This window comes from Anopheles arabiensis, chromosome 3, assembly GCF_016920715.1.
Source record: "Anopheles arabiensis isolate DONGOLA chromosome 3, AaraD3, whole genome shotgun sequence".
NCBI lineage: Eukaryota > Metazoa > Arthropoda > Insecta > Diptera > Culicidae > Anopheles > Anopheles arabiensis.
The window spans coordinates 6,779,637-6,800,887 of record NC_053518.1 but is presented as its reverse complement, the minus strand read 5'-3'; the positions used below and the strand labels follow the sequence as shown (position 1 = coordinate 6,800,887).

The 21,251-nt window shown below is 45.5% G+C and overlaps 1 protein-coding gene across 6 annotated transcripts in view; it reads left to right on the top strand.

Annotated features, from left to right (window-relative positions):
- The window catches only part of LOC120901313 (potassium voltage-gated channel protein Shaw-like), a 66,768-nt gene that overhangs the window by 33,728 nt on the left and 11,789 nt on the right, over window positions 1-21,251 (top strand). For 5 of the 6 annotated variants that reach the window (XM_040309148.1, XM_040309149.1, XM_040309147.1 and 2 more), the window contains exons 3-8: window positions 9,234-10,551; window positions 15,114-15,231; window positions 18,140-18,334; window positions 19,715-19,933; window positions 20,012-20,630; window positions 20,813-20,956. In XM_040309148.1, the coding sequence (XP_040165082.1) occupies window positions 10,340-10,551; window positions 15,114-15,231; window positions 18,140-18,334; window positions 19,715-19,933; window positions 20,012-20,630; window positions 20,813-20,956 (1,507 nt within the window). In that variant the 5' untranslated portion in view covers window positions 9,234-10,339. The remainder of the gene's footprint in view (window positions 1-9,233; window positions 10,552-15,113; window positions 15,232-18,139; window positions 18,335-19,714; window positions 19,934-20,011; window positions 20,631-20,812; window positions 20,957-21,251) is intronic. The other variant, XM_040309150.1, reaches the window with a different exon arrangement.

Genomic DNA, 21,251 nt, shown 5'->3' with positions numbered 1-21,251 from the left:
GTTGATTTTCCCTTTTTCCCCCCCCCCTAGCAAAGTGCTTTTGTTTCGAAAAGTGCAACAGACTTTTTGTGTTTGTTGGTGGGTCATTACTTTCATATTTGTTTTTGCACCGTGGTGTAATGGGCTGCTGCTGGGACGTTATGCAAGCAGCACCTTCGTTTAATTAAACTGTTGATTGTGACAGCTACAACGGAGCGTAATATTAAATTGTACCGTTGTTTTGTAAATGTGACATCATCCAGCACAACTCGTGAGCAAGTTAATGAGCTTTTTGGTAGTTTTATTTGATCGATAAAATGGGTTCTCTTTATTGGACCTTATTACCAATGAAAAATAGTTAAAAATGCTGTTTTTTCGCATGTTGTGTAAGTTTTGTCAAGCGAATTGCATACATTTAGGCACTTATATACATCAATTTTATAAGTGAAACATATTTCATGAAACATTTCAAGCCAAAACGACCCACAAAACTGATGGTTCAACTCTGAGAAGTAATAATCATAGCAACGTTTGACGCTTCAATGAACATTATCTACGACTTCTAGCACAACCACGATACGGTGCGTGCAGTTTGATCGTTTCTTTTTTTTTATTCAAAAACTCCTTCCACAGGCATCAGTCTTTGCCACCAAAAAGTAAATATAAACTATCGTTCCCTTTCACACTTCTCTACGCCTCCGAACACCTTCTTGGATGGATTCATTTCAGCCACCTCTCAGGAATAAGAGGACCGTTGATTGAATGGTGTCCCGTAGCAAGAAACCACAATCGTTCGGCCACCTTCAGACACCTTCAAGGGGTTTGTGTATTGTGTGCTTTGCGAAAAACCACATCATCCGATTAATGGCCAAACAAGCTGCCAAAGATGAAGCTGACGGTATTTAAACTCTCTTTCGGGTGTCTCGTTTCCCGCATGTAAGCTGGTTGGGGAAGGGGATCTGTCTATAATGCACGCAACACGAGAAACGTAACCGCAAGAGATCCTTGAGCAACTTTCATTAACGTTCAGGATAGCACGCGGATCGATTTGCTGAAATTGGGTCATTGATCGATGAACCAACTCACTGTTTATGGTTCAAGTGGCTTTAAAAGAAAGCTGCTAAGAGGATTGATATTCTTAGTTACTCAAACGCTGCTGTAAAGTAGTTTTAATCGTTTTTACAACGTTACTTATTTTGGGACTCAATGCGATTGATTGAGTTGTTTTACCTTTTCAAATAACGTTTCCAGCAAGAGTTCATCTCATTCTGCTTTTCAAATTACAACTATTACAATTACAATTACTATTACAACCGGTGTCCGGTAGAGACCGACCGATCCATCCGCACGCCCTGCCCTGCTCGTCACGACTGAACTGTTTTAATTGAACATGGAAAACCAGGTGTACGTGGAGGACTGCGTTCAAGCGTACACCGTCACCCACATTCACAGCTAACGCCGTGCTGATTCTGTGCCAATGATTCACGGGACACACACGGGACACACGAGTCCATTTTCCACTCAGTTGTCATTGCCACGTGGTGGTGGAGATAGAAGCAACAACAGAAAAGTGTCACCCATTCCAGACACATTTTATGAGGTGGTGTTGGGTCGGATTGGCAAAAAAGGGGAGTAAAAAAGCAACACTGGAAGGCTGGTCTAGTGATTTCCACGCCAGACCGGCAAACCGGAACCGGTCACGCCTCGGCAGGATGTGGCAGATCGTGCCCCGTGATTGGTCAGCTTCAAAGTGTCCTCTGTGTGTCACATATATTATTTGTTATTTGCTTCGGTTCACTCTACCTTGCGGGGGTCTATATCACTACAAACACACACACTGGCACACACACACACTCACTCTAACCTCTGATCCAGCAGGAAGTTTATTTTATGGAATGTGTTGCTTGTCCCACTTTTCCCGTGTTCACGTGACCTCTTTTCCCGTTTTGCGCTTCTGTCCTGGCCCAGTTTTGTGTGTCATTCCTTCCCGGCGTTCCATGTTAGGTTAGGTTTGTGGACGAGTACAAACAAAGTAATGCCTGAACGGGGATGCGCTAGTACTACAGGATGGGGAATGTATTATTTCCACCTATCGCATCGGTTAAAGGATACAAGGAAGAGCGGAAAACCGCTCGCCAGCAGGCTGATATTGGTAACGAAGTCACGTGCCCTGAGCAGATGGATCGTAATGGCAGCTGTGTGTGTGTGTGTTGTTTGATAGAAAAAGTCGCTGTTTTGCTTTATGATTAATTTCGCTTCATATGTTCACGTCTAATCTCACTGTCACGTGCACGGTTGTGCAATGTAAAATTGATGTTAGAAAACAAGGACAAAACATCTTTTCGAAGCAAATGCAGGTTCAACATGCAATTTATTTTTGGAAAACATATATGACAGAATTATGAGGTATAATTTAATTGAAATTATATATTGCATACATTTAGGCGACTGCTAAAATCGTTCAATGAATGTACGAAAATGATTGGACCTGTTTTTTAATTAAACATAACCTTTCAAACTCTATATCTAATAAACGAAAACGTCTAAAAGGCTTCTCTTCATCCAATCCAAGGTGATGCATACCTTCTTCAAACACCCTCCAGCAGAGCTTCTTTGAACTTTTCGTTTCACAACAACTCCACCGACTCACAAATCCTGCACACGTGTCCTTTCCCGGCAGTGGCCCCGTAGGTGGTATTGACGTTGGCCCAAGTCAACTCCGTGGGTGTATGATAATCGTAATCAAGGAAGTAGAGCGATACCTCTACACAAAACCAACCGATAAATAACGCGAACATATACACGCACGCTCCCACCAGTTCTTGGACGTTTTGCAAGAAAGCTTTTCCGGTATTTTCTTTATCTCCTGTATGAAATCCTACCGCAGCAGCAAACTCACAGTGCTGCCAACGAGGACCGGGAGAGGAGGACCATGATTGATTGGCCCGAAAGCTTTTCTTAAGCTGCTGCTGCTGCGAGTGTGCGAGTGTGTTGCGTAAGGGAACGCAATATGTGCAGCGACAGACACCTGCGTAACGCGAACGGAAGAAGCCCTACTCGAGCCGCACATTCCGACGGTGCCTTGGTGCTCGCTTATCTCCTCCCTTCCATTTCGCTTTATCGTCCATCACCGTGCCTGTGCGCTGCAAGTGTAACGCGTAACATCGCGCGCGCACACACACACCGAGCCGTTCGGAAAGATTGATGAAAGATTTGTGCTTAATTCGAACGCTGAATACTTTAGCAGCTGCCTGGGGCGGGGTTGGAGTTGTGGGGAATTAGCTTATTTTTCTGGAGATGGAAAGCGACGGGAAAAAAGGGCACCGTCACACCGTGTTATGAAACCTGTGCTTTATTCATCGATGGTTGGGTAACAATTTTTGCTAATGGGTGTTTTATTACTTTTCCCAGGAGACATTTTCCATATGACTGTGCTGTTTTTCTAAAATAATGTACACAAGTAGAGCCGTTGCCTTTTCTCTCTGGTGCTCGACTAAACGCAACGAACCCTTACTTTGGGCATGTTGTGAAGATGTTTTATGGCACAATTGGAGTCACACCGTGCCGTACGACTTTTCATCGCTGGACGTTTCCATAAATCACTGGCCCCGTCCTTGTATCCTTGTCCATCCTAACACGCTAACAAGCTTGCTTGTCGTTGTCGTCGTCGTCGACCGTCGTTGCAGAAGTGAGCAGTTTAGCAGAACATTTAATTTTCATCACTCCGCCAGCAACTGGAACGCAAGTGGAAAACCGAGAAAACACAATAATGAACCGCCTGCTGAACAATGCTTTCCCAGGGACAAGGTTCATAGTGGGTAGCGAGGCACGAGAAAAATTAAACTCGCTACGCATAGAAAGATACATTTTACATCATTTGGGAACAGTATCACCTTCAAGGTTTCTTTGCCAAAAAAAAAAACAAGATCCTTACCAAAATAGAGCAGTGTAAAGAAGGAAAAAAATAAGGATGAAAAATTGAAACTCAAAATCACGCTCCATTTTTTCATGCTGCTATTTTTACGCTCGTTAGTTTGTTTGGTCGTCGGGACTGGGATGGGTGACGAAATGGAAAGTTCCGTTGTCCTTTCAAAGCATCTTTCACCCTTCGGATTTATGGTGGGCCTTTGCTTTGCTTGCTTCGTTTCCCACCCCCAAAAAAAATGGTAAATTATTGCCTCACGTTTTGATGTGAAATTTTAATTCTAATGATTTATGAACCGGTCCCCGCACCCTGTTTAACAGTCTGCTGGAACAGGGTTTGAGCTTTGCTACGACGAGGGTAACGAAGCTATTGTGTTTTGCGTTCTTTATCCGGCCCGGTGCGTCGGTGCGGCAGTGGGAAGATTAATCTCTTACTATGATGATGTCACACGATTTTTGGGGAGTTTAAATCAAGGAGGAAGGTTGGATCAATTTGTTGGTATGGTTCTATTGGACGTACTTTCAATCCAGTCTTCGAGCTGTAGCAGCTTTTAATTTCAAAATATAATAACTATCAAAGCTTCCCAACGGACTCTCTCTCTTTCTCTCTGAAAAAATAATCGTTTTCGACGGCTATTCAGCTTCATTTTTCATGTCCATAGATGCAAAACAACTGCGATCGTTATTGATTTTTCAAACGACATCCTATCCCCAAACAAAGCCACGGTACCGTTGTCCACGGGATGGCAACCTTTTATTTCGGGTGCTTTCTCCCCGAAGGATAATCATTTTCTTGATTTACCTATTCACCAAACCGGATGCAAAGCAACAAAAAAAAATCAGAATCGCAGAACATTTTAAAATAAGAACCGGCCCAAAATCAAAAGCACTGACAATCCGCTCCAGCCAATCCGTGCGGAATAATTCCGAATTCAAAAGTATCTGCCATTACGCGCCTGTTATCAAAAAGAACAAATGAACTAGCAGAAAGGAGGAAACGAAAGGGAACTGCTTTGAGGGGACACCAACATCATCCCGCATTAGAAATGCGAACCAGTGGAGAAGAGAGACCAGGAAGGGAATCATTCTGTGTTTGCATCGCTCAGCAATAATCGGATATCGTTTTTCCTCCGGTAAATATTTGACTACAAGCAAAGCGAACGGGGTGGACTACACCAGCACCAGCAAGAAGCGCAGGCAAAAGCACGACCTTCGGTTTGTACTTTTCGGTGTGTTTGTTCATTCCGGGATTTTTTTTTTGTTTGCGCCGTGCCTTCACGCGCATTTTGTTGGCAGCGAAAGGCTCCAGAACTAAAATAAAATCCACTTGCGTGAAAGTTATATTTTGAGCGTAGGCGAAAATAAATATCGGACCACACCGAGCAAAGAGGCTGACCGATCGAATGAAAAATGAAATCCAAAAAAACACACACACACACACACACACAGCAAACACACAGCTTTAGAGCTCGAGAATGCTTGCGGAAGGGAGGACGGGTCTTTTTATGCCTTTTGGTGTGTTTGTGTACGACGACGCTCACGGAATATCAATTTGACGTGATGGATGACGTCGTGGCACTTCCGGCTTCGGTTGCAAATCAGAAGCACCGAAAAGAAACCCTTTCCTTCCCATCCCTTACAACAGTCGCAGAAGAAGCAAAGGAGCGAAAAAGGCTTCAAATCATAACTAATGAAGGATACTTTAGTTTCGTTCAATTTTCCATCCCTTATGCAGTGGGAGTCGTTCAACGGGCAGTAAATCAACCAAAATCTATGCGAAGCAAAACCGGAAGAATGCGAAAGATCATAAACCTCCCTGCACGCTTTAATACAGTTTAAAGTATTTTCACTTCATAATTCGCTCACTGCGCCATGAACGTGATTGAATAGCAGGCACCAGAAACATTTATTTCCTTTTCCGCAAGCATTTCTGCTCTGCGTTCTTTTGGGATAAAATATACCGGAAAGAGAAAATGGCGTTCCTGTTCTTATTTTTTTATTACGACCCACTTCCGTCGTACAGAACACAATCAAAAGCACACGTATAATGCTTTGCATAAGCCCTGTAATCGACACGCGGTGTGCGTGAAAGGTTATTTATGAATACATTGGTAAGCTGCTGGATTTATGAGGATTTGAAAGAATTCAGGAGATGCAAACGCTCGTCATGTTGAAATCCCTGGCAAAACGAAAGGATTAAAATAATGGCATTTATTTATGTGATCGATATATAGATACCTCTCAAAAAACACAAATATTCAATTTGCTTAGGCAAATAATGGGAGTTTATCGTACTATTTCATCACTTCAAGGTTATTTCCAATTATGATGCCATATTTGTAGTACGGATATCTATTTTTTGACTCAACAGTACTCGTCCACACACATACACAAAAGTCCTGCGCTAATGATGAATTATTGAAACGCTCTAATTAAAATCAATTTGCCGATCGACCGATTGTACCAACCAAATATCCCACCATTCGTTATGATAAATTCCTCCACCAGTTAGCGGCCAAACCAGTCTCCCTGTGCCGGTGGTGCCACCATTCTTTAGAACTAGCGCTGGGCTTAAAATAAACGACAATGCAGCAATAATGACCGTTGATCCATTATTTACACTCCTTCATCGCTCAGCCGGCCGGAATGATTCAACAGCATGGCTGCAATAACACTCGCACACAGCTGGATAATAACTGGCTGGAGGCCGTCCTATAGCGCCGGTCGAAATGCAACCAAATTCAATCATACTCCCTTTTTATTGGAAAAACAATCCGCCAAGGCACACACACACACACAAACCCTCCCAGCACGCTACGATGCTAATGATGATGATCCATTGTTTGTCGCATGTCACACGGTGTGGGAAATTGGGACAAGGTTTCATCAACTCGTTTCGTTTCCTACAGCACGCCTGTGGGGTTTTGGGAGTGGTAAGGGAAAACCCCTGTTCCCTGTCTGCTCTAGGCCGAGGTAATGATCTCGCAACTGACACGATCAGGTCGATTGACCACACTATCACACCAAACAGATATTGATACGCTTGTACCAGGGGTGGGGGCCCCTTGCTCCAGTCAAACAAACAATGCTGTCCGGGAAAACAACATCGGAAGATGAAAATTAACTTTCCTTTCTGCGCTGTGCTGCTGCTGCTGCCCCCAGCCTGCGACTCGCAGCGAGAAAACCAATCACACTGTATCGCGCCTGTCCGATCTGGCTCATTGTGCGTGTGTCTGTGTGTGAGCGTTTATGTTGGTAACGCAAACCTGAAACACTGAAACAACAACACGGGTCTCAACTCCCACCAGAGACATGTGACTGTCATACCGAGGCTGTCCGGCGTTTCGCAGAGCGTGTGAGGGTGTGCGCGTAATGATAGCACAAAACATGCGCATAATGAAATGATAATAGAAAATTATGCAAAACAACAACAGCAGTAAGGGGGGATATTTTTGTGCAAAGACACACACACACACACCAACAAGGTGGCAAAAGTCAATGAACGCTACTGATGATGATACGCTGGTGTTATCTTTCGTAACAGTGTGTGCATCGACTGACAGAGAAAAATACAAGCTGGAAGTTTCATTTCGGGCCCTCCCGTGGGGTGTTCTAATGCCTCCAACAGACACACACACACACACCCAAGATCAGCACAACAGCTGACACAATACCGGTAGTGGCCACCATCCCACACAAAGCCCCAACCACCTCACGTTCATCATCGCATATGTAAGCCACGTTATACGCCTTTGCGGCAGGATCAAAGGATTCGCACTCACTCGGGGCTCGGTTATAAAGAGTACTGGCCGCACTCCCAAGAGTCCATTCGATGTGAAGGCGGGCGAACCAAAAATAACTGCACTCACTTTATAGGCCTTTGCATCTACGGACAAGTGGAAGTGCTTTAAGCAGGCGAAAGCAGAACCCTTGCAGAGGATTCCTTTGCGCTTGTGCTTGATGAAAGACCGACCCACCCAGCTTGTCTCATTGGGAATTGCAACCTGCCTGCTCGTGACGGCGGGGGAAGTCACTACATCTCCCCACCCTCAAACCCACGCAACGTGGAAGTGTGTCAGTAGTGGCAGAAGAATCGCACTGCCGGGAACAAGGACCTGGAAAATGAATCATTTATGATCATCGCCGACTCATCAGGGCGTGAAAGAAGTACTCGTGCAGACTCGTAGAAGTGAAGCTGGAAACGCTAAAACCGCAAGTAACCTGATGGCAGAGTTTGCATTACCATTTCACTCAATCTGTGCCGCTCCGATAGAGCATTCTTCTACTGCTGGGGGAAAGGAATTGGATGGAACTGCAGAGAGCATTTGTGATGCAGCCTTTAGGAACGCAAATTGAAGTGAAATGGTGATGAAACATGAAAACGCGGTGTGTGTTTGAGATGTTGCAAGGTACAGGGCGTAGTATTTGTTTCAAATATGTGTCACAATGACGCAAACGATGATGAAAACTGACGTTAAAGCGTAATTAGCATACTTTAAGGCGAAAGAAAAAGCATTGCATACATTTAGGCGAAGACCAATTTAACGAAACTCGTTCGCTTCCGAATTGAATGAATGAAAATTAATCATTTGAAAAATTAACTATTTTGGGCATTCGATTGATTTTAATTTCTGATGATAAAAAATCAATCTTCTCTCATGAACGAACGAGTCCCACAATCCCTTTCTGCTAGCCTGTTGCGGAAAAGCTGTTCAACCGTGACACTTCGGGCAGAGCAGTTACCGGAGCAAATGGTACATCTCGTATCCTTTCAGGTTTTTGCTTGCTTTAGCGAATGCACATGACACGTGTTGACACGATAAGCATTGATTATTAATTACTTAATGAACGGCGGTCATTTGGTGCATTCAATTATTTAATCTCATTAAGTGTGCACACCACTTTTGCACCCCCTAGAATGTTGCACTTCGACTGTATCCTTGTCAGATTTGGAAACGAACAACCACACCGGTACAGTGTTGCTGTTTTGTGCCGAGGTTCAATCAGCACCAGCTGGAAAGCGTACTTTCCAACGCCATGATTCATTTTCACGAAACGTTGTTTGCTTTTTACCGGTTACAGATGAGCTGGAACAACACCAGAATCAATTCGTTGGGTGTTTATTGAAGTACACGCTGCACGGAATAATTAATGCACTTGAAAGTGTTCGGGTATTTTTGTGATTTTTATGACAATGTCTCTTGTTTGTCTGCTTCCCCGGGACAGTAATTTGCCGCTAACATTAATCCTACACAATCTACATCGCGTTAATGTATCGTGCAAACATTCATTCTCTACATGATCTACATGTTTCCTTTTTCTATTTCCAGACTCACTACAGCTGCGTTTGCTCGTGACAAGGACATCATGCTGAATCAACGCTCCTCCCGTATGCTGTGGCAACTGTATCAGCTTCCGTAGCTGCTATCGATCAGCAACGATGCGATTGCCCGTACCGGCCATAGGATGAGGTTTCCCGCTAGAGGTCACTAGTATCATCGGGTAACGCGTCCGTGTATGATGTTTCTTTGCCTATCCAGCACGAAGCTCGCTGGCGCTACGCTGAGCCCAGGATGAGACAGTAAACCGAGCGAGACGTCTGCCTGGTTTCACCACGCCTGAGCGGATGATTAATTACTGCAAAAATTAAACGTCCACAGCCCTGGACATTCGTCATCTCTTCGGGGGACACTCCTAGGCAGGAGGCGCGTGTTCATCAGAACACCTCCCACCAAAAACCCCCACACACACAACTAAACTTCCTGCGACGAGGATTAGATGACGAGGCAGATAAGCTCGTCCAGGCTAATAAGGACAACTAGCGACAAACCAAAGCAAAAGGGCAGCCAACATAAAAGCGTCTTGTACGTGATAACATCGTGTCGCTACACGCAAATCAAGACAACTGGGAGGAGTGGGTGGGCCAAAGAAGTACCGAAATTTCTCGACCCTCGTGGTCGAGATCTAGTTTCACGACATCTTCTTTCTAGGGCGCCCTCCAGCACACCACCGAGCACGTCAACAGCGCCCATCAGCGTGCCGTCTACGTGCCGACCGTTGTCGGTTGTGGTTGGCCGGCCCACGGCATTACGGCGCTTAATATGCTGCTGGTAAAAATAAAATCACGTCCACACACTGACGGGCATCACGAGCAGCAGCACGCCGGCAGCCGTAGAAGCAACAAGCGCCCCGTTCGCCAATATTTGCATCGTGAGCTAGTGGACCGGTCAATCCGCTAGTCGCAATCGTTGTATCGTTCCCGCAGCTACAACCGGTTTGTTGGCAGCGAAACGCGAAGCCTGCTTGCGAACTGTGCTTCAGTCGAGAGGCGATCTCAATCTGGAGAAAGCAAACAGGAAAGGTGAAGTGTGGATAGTGGATAGGATAGATACATATAGCATACCAAACGCGTGCGGGTTTTCCAAAACCCCGGGAAATGAATCTTATGAATAACATGGACTCAGAGAACCGGGTGGTTCTCAACGTGGGAGGTATACGGCACGAGACGTACAAGGCGACACTCAAGAAGATCCCGGCCACTAGGCTATCACGACTGACGGAGGCACTGGGCAACTATGATCCCGTCCTGAACGAGTACTTCTTCGACCGGCACCCGGGGGTGTTTGCACAAGTACTCAACTACTATCGGTAGGTACAAGGTTTTGGAACGGTTATTAGTTTCATTTTTTAATATGCTATAATCGTTCACTTTCATGAGCAAACTCAGACATTTCAATCACAATAAATGTTATCATGGAAATGAAGCACTGGGCGTCTCCACTGTACAAGACGCCTGAATTTTACTGGGTTTTTCCATAATTTTATAAAAATTGCACTTCGTCCTTGAAGCTTGTTATGTTTTTATTTAAATACATAAACAATGAAGACAGCGTACAAAAACACAATGCCATGAAAAATGTTAACTTCAAATTTTATTCCTGGTCACGGCACCAACAAACCAAAATTTTGTTTTTCGACGAAAAATCCCTCTAAACCCTAAATTTCAATCCTTTTACTGTACAATTCTGCTCCAATATGACCTAAAATTTGAAAACAGTTTCATTCAGTTCGCTCTGTTAACCAATTTTCCCTGCAAAGTCCCAAATCATGCTCCTAATAAGCTAGCTTTCTTAACCTCAATCTCAATCATCTCAGGCTGTCGGTTTTGACCATCCACTTCCTCACCTCCTTTCAAAGAACTTGTCTCTTTTGTAGCTCAATTTTCATTCCCAACCCCCCACTTTTATTCCCACTACCACCACAATCAACCACAAACGAAACTCGTCTCGCTCTGGAATCGTCTACGAATCGCACCCAACTTTTCAATAAGACCAAATTTGAGTGGCTTTCTCAAGTCAACCAATTGAAACCGGTGCAAGTCCCGTTCATCATTCATTTCGGCTGTAGCGTGGCGGCTACTGTAGGGTGCCTACTGTTTCCCCCGTGTTTCTCCACAGAATACAAATGAGAAACATGGCAGCGAAGTATTTCATTTGCCTCAAAATTCAATATTGCCCTCAAGCTGCTGCCAATTTGTAAAATACTGCCACTTTACCGTGGTTTATGTGCGGGAGGAGGGTTGGAAACTTCCCCTCTGGAGTATGAGTAAATCTTTACAATCATCGCCGTTCCAACCCGGCTCCACAATGCTCGCGGAACGGAAAGTCGGGCGGAAACGCTTATTGAAAAGGTCCACTGGGGTGTACAATGACCTCCTGCACTTTGCACAAAGCTGGGTGGAGTTGGTTGCATGCACAATGGGCAAAGTTTTAACCCATGGGTTGTGTGTAAGTGTGACGAACGATGAGCTTTTGTTTCTTTCATGTTGCATCAATCTTAGTGGAAAGTAATATTTTAACTTCAATTATTTTTATAACTTTTCGTCACTAAACGTGCTTTTAACTTTGAACTTGAAAAGTTTTCCCGAAGCATGATAGAAATGGCTTTAAATTATTTTTCGAATATCCTTTCCAGATCAATCTATACGAGTGTTTTTGCTCCTGCAGCTTTTGCTGGTACTTCGTTTTTAAAGTTCCACGACTTTTCCATACTTTTCCTTTCGCCAACCCGTTACAGACTTTGCTTGTGTACGCCAAAAAACTTACCCCTGTGAAAATCGCTCATAATGAAGCAATAGAAAATTAGGAGCGAAAACTTTCATTTCTTAAAATGTGATTCAGACGCCCGTGTGGCCAACTACCTTTCACAAATGTTACCTTTCCCGTTTCAGCCATTCCCCTACGGACTTTTACTCTATTTTCCCTCGCTCTCAAGTGTTCTTAATGCACTTTTATTCGAACGCTCGCAAGCGGCGCTAAACTTAAGGGGAATAAAGCAAACACAAACAACAAAAAACTGCAGCAAAAACTTCTTAATCGGGTCCAACATCTGCTGGGCAGGTTCCGGAGTCCATCCAGTAGTGGGCCCGGGGGGGGGGGGTGCTGTAACGCCCCAAGAAATGCTTCACCGTATCACGCGCTCTATGTGTGGCGTGCTGGGCAAACCCCGACGAGTAATTAAAGAAAACCGACCACCCAAGAATGTCGATGCGAACTTTTAATTAAACCGTTTTTCCGTCCCAACTGCATAATGCTGGCACCAGGGCATAGGCTCCATAACTCGGCAGCCCCACTGTAAATGGGACGCACGCTCGGGACGCAATCGTCAATCGGTGGTGGTAGTGGTGATGGTGCCCAGTGGGCCTGCCAGTGACATGCCTTCCATCTGTCGATTGCACACAAACCCACACACACACACCCAACAACTAAAAAACAACCATTTCCACCCTGTACTTGGCACTTTGCTGCCTCCTTTCCCGGCTCGGGTTCGTGACGTACTACACACCCCCAGCGGGCACTAAGTGGGATTGAAAGTTTTGCCCGTGGAAAGGCGACAGGCTTCAGGCACAAGGAAAAGTTGGAACCCACCGGAGCGAGCCCAATACAGGCACGATCGCTGGCCGGTGGGAGGTAAGCGAACGGAAAATGGGAATAAATTTTACACACGAACGTGATTTAATTCATCCAAACCAAACAACCGGCCTTTTTCGCTGGCCTCGTTCTCCGGAGCCAGTGGTCACGCAAACCATTGCCTCTCTTCCCCCAAGGATGTGACTGTTCGCGGTCACATTCCGGGGGCCTCAACTATCATGCCTATTTTCTTTTTATTTTTTTGCACCCATTTCTTTTGCCCCCTGTTTGATGAATGCTTTAAAAAAGCTCATTGCAAATTCCGGTCGAGTGCTTGCCACACAAAAAGCCAAAGGTCCATTAAGCAAGCACGCGGAAGATTGGAACGCTGGTACGCGCTGGGACGCGTTTCGGTGGGACGCATCTGACCAAACGCCGATGACGTAATGTATTGACCGCTGCCGATGAGCGTATAATATTTGCATTTGAATCAAATTGCACAGTGATGGGTCTTTTTGTGTTGTTTTGTTCCTTTTCGTTCCTCATTTCGCAAGGCTAGTTCATATCGGTGGGGAAAAATAGGTCAGGCACAATCAAATGGAACTATTTTTTGTACTTCGTCTCTTAGTTGATGATTTGCAACTTGGGGTTGCAATTTGAAATGCGTGGAACGATCCGATAATGGACTAATGAATAATAATTTAATCTTTAAAATACATACAGAACGGTAGAACAGATTCGTTCGTTTTGACCCGTAACGTTAATATTGGTCATAAAATGCAATACAGGAAGATTTACACAAAACACTAAATATACTTTAATAATTCCAAGTATACTTAAAAATTAAAATTTAAATAAATTAAACATCATAAACCTTTTTTAAGATTATCTATTAATTTTTAATCTGGAATCTTCTCTGATTTCTGTGAGCTAACCTGCCGAACCAGTCCATGTCAAAACGTACGCATCTTTCTAGCCCATTTCTAGCCCATTTTACCTTCCCGACATAAAATTCATTTCTTTCCCTAACATATATTCTACAAACAACTACATCTTGCGCATTATGACTGCGGACCGTGCTCCCGCGATACGGCACGTTGCCAATTTTCTTCGCCCAACAATGCGTTGTTATTTGCTGTGGGCTCTTTTGGTTATTTTTTGTTCCATTTTGCCCCACTGTTTGGCGGTGTTTTCATGGAGCAGATTTTTTTTTTGCCGCTTTGTTCTCCTACCTTTTTCTTATCACACAAAGCAACGAGCACACTATCTTGCACGGCCCACTTTTAAGTGAAACTTTCATTCAAACGAGCTAACTTCCGACGAGCTACAAGCGACGCACCCGAAGCGTTTGAATGAGCGAAGTTTTCCAAGATGTGCACAGGGCTAACAAGCAACTTCAGATCGTTTTCTACTGTACGTTTTATCTCATTCCTTTTATTTTTTGTTCAGTAAGCTTTTTTTTAACGGAACAGGGCCAACCGTGCCCACCGTGTTGCAGAATGTTTTGCTATGAATTTTCGGTTTATTATCATTCCACGCAACAATTTCCTTCCATTCATTACAATTATGGCACTGGCAGACCTGTCTCCTGTTCCCTGCAGCCCTGCACGGGCACATCGTCCAATAAGATTCAGATCAGATAGCGTCGTTCAATGGCGCTCAACATCATGATTATCATAATCACCATCATCAGGCACACACTCGGAGCGGGGGCGAGGAGATGCAGGCAGGCTTTTGGGCATGTTGATGTGTGCTGCCAGCGCTCCCCAGCTCCCCTCCGCCTCCATTGTCTCCCGGGCATTGTTATTGTAGGCTTGATTATTTTTCCATGCTTTTCCATATTTCACTCTGCCGCCGTAGCGTTCCAGGAATGTAGCGCCATTGGGAATAAAGCAGCTCGCCCTTAAACCGCACATCAACCTACCTCTATTGTACACTATCTGGGCCTGTTTAGTGGTGTGGTGGAGGTTTGAAAAATAAAGTAAACACATTTCCGCGTCACCGGGCCCCTGAGACCGGGGCGTATCCTGTGGCCATCGGGTCCCGAAAGCACATGTTGAATTTTTGTACCCCACACAAAAACCCAACCGAACGGTAATAATACATAGCGTTGGCTCTCGTGTTTCGTGGAAAGTAAACTTGTAGTGCTGTGTCCTAGGGTGGTGTCGTTTTTTTTCATTGCACATTAAACAACCACTACTTTTCCATCGCTAAGTAGGGTTTGAAGCTTATCGTCCCGTTTCCACCAAAACTGCTCATATTGACACCATTTTTCGGGGTTTTTTTGTTTTCTACCCTCAGCACGGGCAAACTGCACTATCCAACCGATGTCTGCGGGCCGCTGTTCGAGGAGGAGCTTTCCTTCTGGGGCCTCGACTCCAATCAGGTAGAGCCATGCTGCTGGATGACGTACACACAGGTAAGTGTTGTGTTGATAAGGGAGAATAAAGATGATAATCCCTCGCAGTTTGATTTAAATCTATATTTAATCCCTCTATGTTCAATTGAATGATGGTACATTGTAACTGGCCTCTCTTATATATACTAACTACAAGAACTATAAGAACAACTCCGAATGCTTCAATGACATTTCAAGCCTTTTAAACGCTTTCTCATCATCCAGCAAAGTAATTCTTCTAACCCTTCTCACGTACCAACTGTCAAACGTAACTGAAATGTCATTTTACTCTTCTTAATGCCTTTGGAACGAGAGTTCCTAACAAAAACCCCCTCGTGAGTGCTTAAAATCCTAACCCGTAATACACGTCCTCCCCTCAAAAGCTCATTGTCATTCTTGAAGTGTATGAAAAACTAAAACACTTCCTGTGCGTCTTACTGGCAATGGGATGGCCAGAGAGAAGAGAAAAAAGCAACCGGCAACGTTAAGCGCTCCCTGAGATGGGTGCCATCGGCCAAACCATCAAACCGTCCATTTAACGGAACGAAAATCCAAATCACTTTCCAAAAAAACGCACACACAGTGTGGCTCAAATAGGACGCAGTTAAACCTCCCCCCGCTCTAGATGATTTTTATCGGACGCGTTTCCTCTTTGTTGTGTGAACTTTCAATGGTTTTTCCGTTTACAGTTTTTTTGTTGGTTGTTGTGTCGGTTGATCTGCTTCATTGTTTTCTTCTTCGTTTCACCTTACTCCCCAAAAAAATACGTTAAGCCGAACCGGAAACCACTCATCGGTGAACTGAACCGGTGAGTGAGTCAACGCTAAGGTCCCTTCGTCGGTTGTTTCTTTTTTACGCGGGGGATATCACCCCGGCAAAGACATCCGGATGGAAGCGCTACTGCCTACGACACGCTACGATTGCGTGCCAGCATTAGACTGTGTCCTTGCGTCGGAAAACTGTTTCGCAATGTCATGCCGCTGTCATCGGTTTGACTTTCACTTTTCGGCTCCAGCTTTTGGTGTTTTCGTTTTCGGGGTTGCAGATAGGGAACCCATTTTCTCTTTTTTCTCTTGCTTTCCCAAAGTGTCGTGTACTCTTTTCTTACGACTTTCAGCACAAGCCTTTTGTTAAGTACCGATTTTGTGCGGGTTTGGGGCAAGACGGTAAGTGGTGGTTACCCGTGGTGAACAAAATGATACAAAACTGCAAGCAAAGAGAAGCAACAACAGGCCAAAAAAACAACAACCCTTGCTTATAACAAGCGTGTAAAAGAAACCATCCCATTATCTCGGGCTCGGGAAAGGATTGCGCTGGTTTGCGCTGAAGGCGAAAGATAAGCCTCTCCTGTGCTTTTGGTGTGGGCTTTTGTATACAACGCGACTGTGTCAGTACCAGGGGGGGGGGGGGGAGTGGGATTTTATGCGTGTACCACGGTAATGGACACCGACGGGACCTTCAAGGTGTCACTCTAATCTAATAATGATGGCCATTTTCACACCGAACAAGGGTCCGCTAAAGGTGTTTTGTGTGTTCCCTACTGGCTTACTGGCAGCCCGAAAAGGAACAAAGCAAAATTGCTTGTCTTATCAGGACGATCGACGCTTCGTTTTTCGGAACGCTTCAAACAGTTACCAAGAAAAGCAATCGGTGATTTCCCACCAGAAAGGTGACCTTCATCGGCTGCCGGTGTAAATTCAATTGTTGATGTTGATGGTTTCGTTTAAAGTTTGCGTAATGATTTCTTCCAAAAGTGTTGTTTGCTTTAACCGAGTGGCGGCGGGAGTGGTTAGAAAATCTTACCGAAAGTATCTAAATTTCGGAAACACTTTTTTCGCCATTCTCCATTGACCTTGAGCTAAATTTTATCATTCCTTCCAAAGGACAGACGAAACAAACAAACAGCCACAGCAAACAATAACGAATCTTTCACCCATCCTGGTTGGGCTTGACGCCATCCGGAGGGGCGTCCCATCGGGCCAGACTACTCCCTGAAAGAAAAGCACCCAATTCTGGGAAGTTTGTTTCAAAAATGATTAATGAATTGCGCTCGATTGTGTTTACTTTCGCATTCTATTTTCCCTCCGCTTATCACAGCTTCGCTCCTAACAATCCTTTTGATTTACGGAGAAACAGGGGCAGTACGCCCACTCAGCAAGGGGCTTTTGGGAATCACGGAACTTTCCGAACCGAAATCCCTTGTTTGGCTTCGTGTCTAGGCAGAGGAAAACGCATAAACCAAAGGAGAATTTAGGACTCCTCCGCTCTTTGCGCAAACTGAGAAGGCCTGCTATGCCCATTGTGGTTTCATTGATTAGGTTTTGCGTCCCGCTTTTGGGAAGGTGCGGGTCCCTAACCTCTCTAACGCTTCACAGATAAACAACGAAGCAAACCCGACGATCGGGAAAAGGGACATTTAAATCGACGAGCTAGCTTTTGATAAGCATTTCCACAGCGGAGAGGTTAACGTTCCTTACAGCAGTCCTATGATTAATGATCGTTTTGTTGCGGGCCTGGACTTTCCTTCCAAAGGGGGAGTTAACTCCCTTACCGTTATCGGGTGGCATAAATGGTTACAAATCATTTCGAGTCCGGAAGCGTTTAGGAGTGGCTAGTGGTTTCGATTTCAGCTTGGGGTTGTAAATCCAACTATCCAGCTGGATTCTTTGCTTTGGGCCTATGGGGGGCAAACTAAACGAAAGTCCAAGATCATTAATTTTTATCATTCTTCTACACCACCCAGTTTGATATCCAACTTCCAACAGACTTGCTCACGGGTCTTTTCCTATTAAAAAGCAATAAATTAAATACATTTCCCTTCAGCGCCCCAAAGCAACTGTATTGTATTGAAATTCTACCGCTAACTCACTGTTCGTTCTCGTCTTACACTCCCTCTTCTTAACACGCCGCCAAACGTCACCAAACCCAGCATCGGAACACACAAGAAACGTTGGCTGTTTTAGATAGATTAGATTTAGATACGGAAAAACCGACCGACGAGGAGGTCGCGAAAAAGTTCGGTTTCGAAGACGCTTACAATAAGGGCAAGGTGAGCTGGTGGCAGCACCTGAAGCCACAGATCTGGTCACTGTTCGACGAGCCGTACAGTTCCAACGCTGCCAAGGTAAGTTTGCTTCATATACACATTTTGCTAGATATAAGGCGCCTCTGTTACTGTGGGGCCCTTAGGTGCAAGCGCTTTCCCTCTCGGGCAAGCCATTTCGATCCTTCCATTAATAATCCCTACACTGATCTGCGTGCTCGATGTGTCAATAAACTAATTCAACTTCATTAAACATCTGACTACGTGGAATTAGACAACGATCGAGCACACACCAAAAAAATGGCCCCAGAACCCCGCACCAGGAATAAAAACATGAATGCATAAGAAAACATCTCACTGAATCTGTAATTTATAACTTTGCCATCGAGTGAAAAACCTCGACCCCGCCCCTTCGGGGAAAAACTTTACTGCCCGGTACCACCCGGGCACAGCGGAAAGGGCGTTCCATTAGTTTCTTTTCCTTCCTTCCTGCAGTAAGTTTGCTGCCTTCGTGGTAGTCGACTGGGGACAGGCCGGCTATTTGTTATTCATTTTTCTTGTTTTGCATTCTGTGGTTGGGGGAGTTAGAAAATGGCGTTGCCTTCGGACGAATAACGAAGCAAATTCAGGTTTTGAGCGACCAAAGCGCTGCTAGAAGAAGGTCTTCAGTAAACAAATCTGTCAATCACCCAGTCGATTGGGGTTTTCCTCGTACGCGACCAATCAATGATGCACACTCGCCCAACAACTTCGCCGCTGGAATGATGCCTGGAGCCATTTTAAGACCGACCGGTCCGTACCAATAACCAGTAACTGGTGACGATTATGTATTGCACTCCCTTTTCGGTTGAACCACGCCGCGGAGGGTTTATGGTGGCAAGTAATTCCGCTGCGATTTATAGGTTTGTTTGGTGCATTCGTTTTGCCGTCGGTGCAGGAAAGTCATCCAATGGGGATGCTCAAAAAGGACGACAACCGCTGATGATGGCATCCCCGCTCAAGGGTCCGGTCGTTGGTCAGCTAAAATAGATTAGGAACAGCCGGGCCCGGAGGCCAAAAACGCTTGTCCTGTTTAGCTTGATTGGTGTTTCTTCAGGCGCTATTTACTCCCGGGCTTCGGGAGAAAGCGATCGTCCTTCTAAACGACCCAAACGCCCGAGAGGATGTCAGAGGTCTTTGAGGAGGTCTTGGAGCAGCAACACAAGAAAATGAATGTATTTTATGGTTCAATGCAAATTAAGGACTGCCAAAGCGCTTCTCCGCAAACGTGCGCCATTGCCGCAAGCTGTACGACCATTTCGACTCCAGATCGATGACGGTCTTCCCCGGGAGGGGGCAGTAACTGCTTATGATTATTATAATTGGAAGGTTTTTAAGATTATAGCTCGTTTGTGGCCCGATCGTCCATTTACCAATCGTTGCTGACCAAACCGTTGTGCTTACTCTTTCCTCCAATCGCAGATAATCGGTATCATATCAGTGTTTTTCATCTGCGTGTCGATCATATCATTCTGCCTGAAAACCCACCCGGACATGCGCGTCCCCTACATACGCAACATCACGGTCAAGACGGCCAACCAGAACACGTCCTGGGTGCTGGACAAGACGCAAACGAACGCCCACATTGCGTTCTTCTACATCGAGTGTGTCTGCAACGCGTGGTTTACGTTCGAAATAATGGTAATTTGCAGCCTTCTTTGTCCCTTTTTTAAGGGTTCTTTCACTTATTAATGTCCTCTTTGCTTCCCCCGCCCACAGGTACGCTTTATATCGTCGCCAAGTAAGCTAAGGTTCATCACCTCATCTGTAAATATCATCGACTACATCGCGACGCTCAGCTTCTTCATCGATCTGATCCTGCAGCGGTTCGCGTCCCACCTCGAGAATGCGGACATCCTCGAGTTCTTCTCGATCATCCGCATCATGCGGCTGTTCAAGCTGACGCGCCACTCGTCCGGGCTGAAGATCCTGATCCAAACCTTCCGGGCGTCCGCCAAGGAGCTGACGCTGCTGGTGTTTTTCCTCGTGCTCGGCATCGTGATATTCGCCAGCCTCGTCTACTACGCCGAACGCATCCAGATCAACCCGCACAACGACTTCAACAGCATCCCGCTCGGGTTGTGGTGGGCGCTGGTCACGATGACCACGGTTGGGTACGGCGACATGACGCCCAAGACGTACATCGGCATGTTTGTCGGTGCGCTGTGTGCGCTGGCCGGTGTGCTGACGATCGCCCTGCCCGTGCCCGTCATCGTGAGCAACTTCACGATGTACTACTCGCACACGCAGGCTCGGGCCAAGCTGCCGAAGCGAAGACGGCGCGTGTGTCCGGTGGAGCTGTCGAGGCCACCGCGGCTGCCAGGTAATTGTAACACAAGTACGTACCGAAAACCAATGCGCACCTCCTACGGCATCCGAGCACAGCCCGCCCCAAGTACTGGTTACCTAGCAGGGACCGACAACCTGCTGCAATCGCTTCAACCCTTTCAACCAGATTAACTCACCTGCTTGCCGAGTCCTGCTCGCTCTAATCTGTTTGGAATTTAAAATCCGTTTCAGGTCAAGGTGGCCCAGGTGTGTGCAATACCGGTTCCGGTAAGCTTCCTTCCTCGAATGCACCGAGCACGGGCAGTATGGATCAAGCGATCCGGCGGATGAACGCCAACCGTACCATAACGAAGGACGTCATACTGCCCAAGATGGGTAAGTGGTTGGGCTTCCAAATGCGTTTTGTACCCTCTTTAAACCCTCACAGTTTGGACGTTTGATGTCGTTTTATGCCCTCCCCTGTCTCACTATCTCACTGTAGTCCCCGTATCTCTCTCTGTATGAGTAAAATCGCTTTCAAAGTAGCAAAGTACCTTCTGCCGTGCCTAAAACGTGTCGATTATCTGTGACAATCTTATCAGTTTCTTACACGATATCCACTTCCAAGAGTTCACTACTCTTTGCTTCCATTTCTACACCCTTTCACAATCGTGTCTTTTTTGCTATAGGG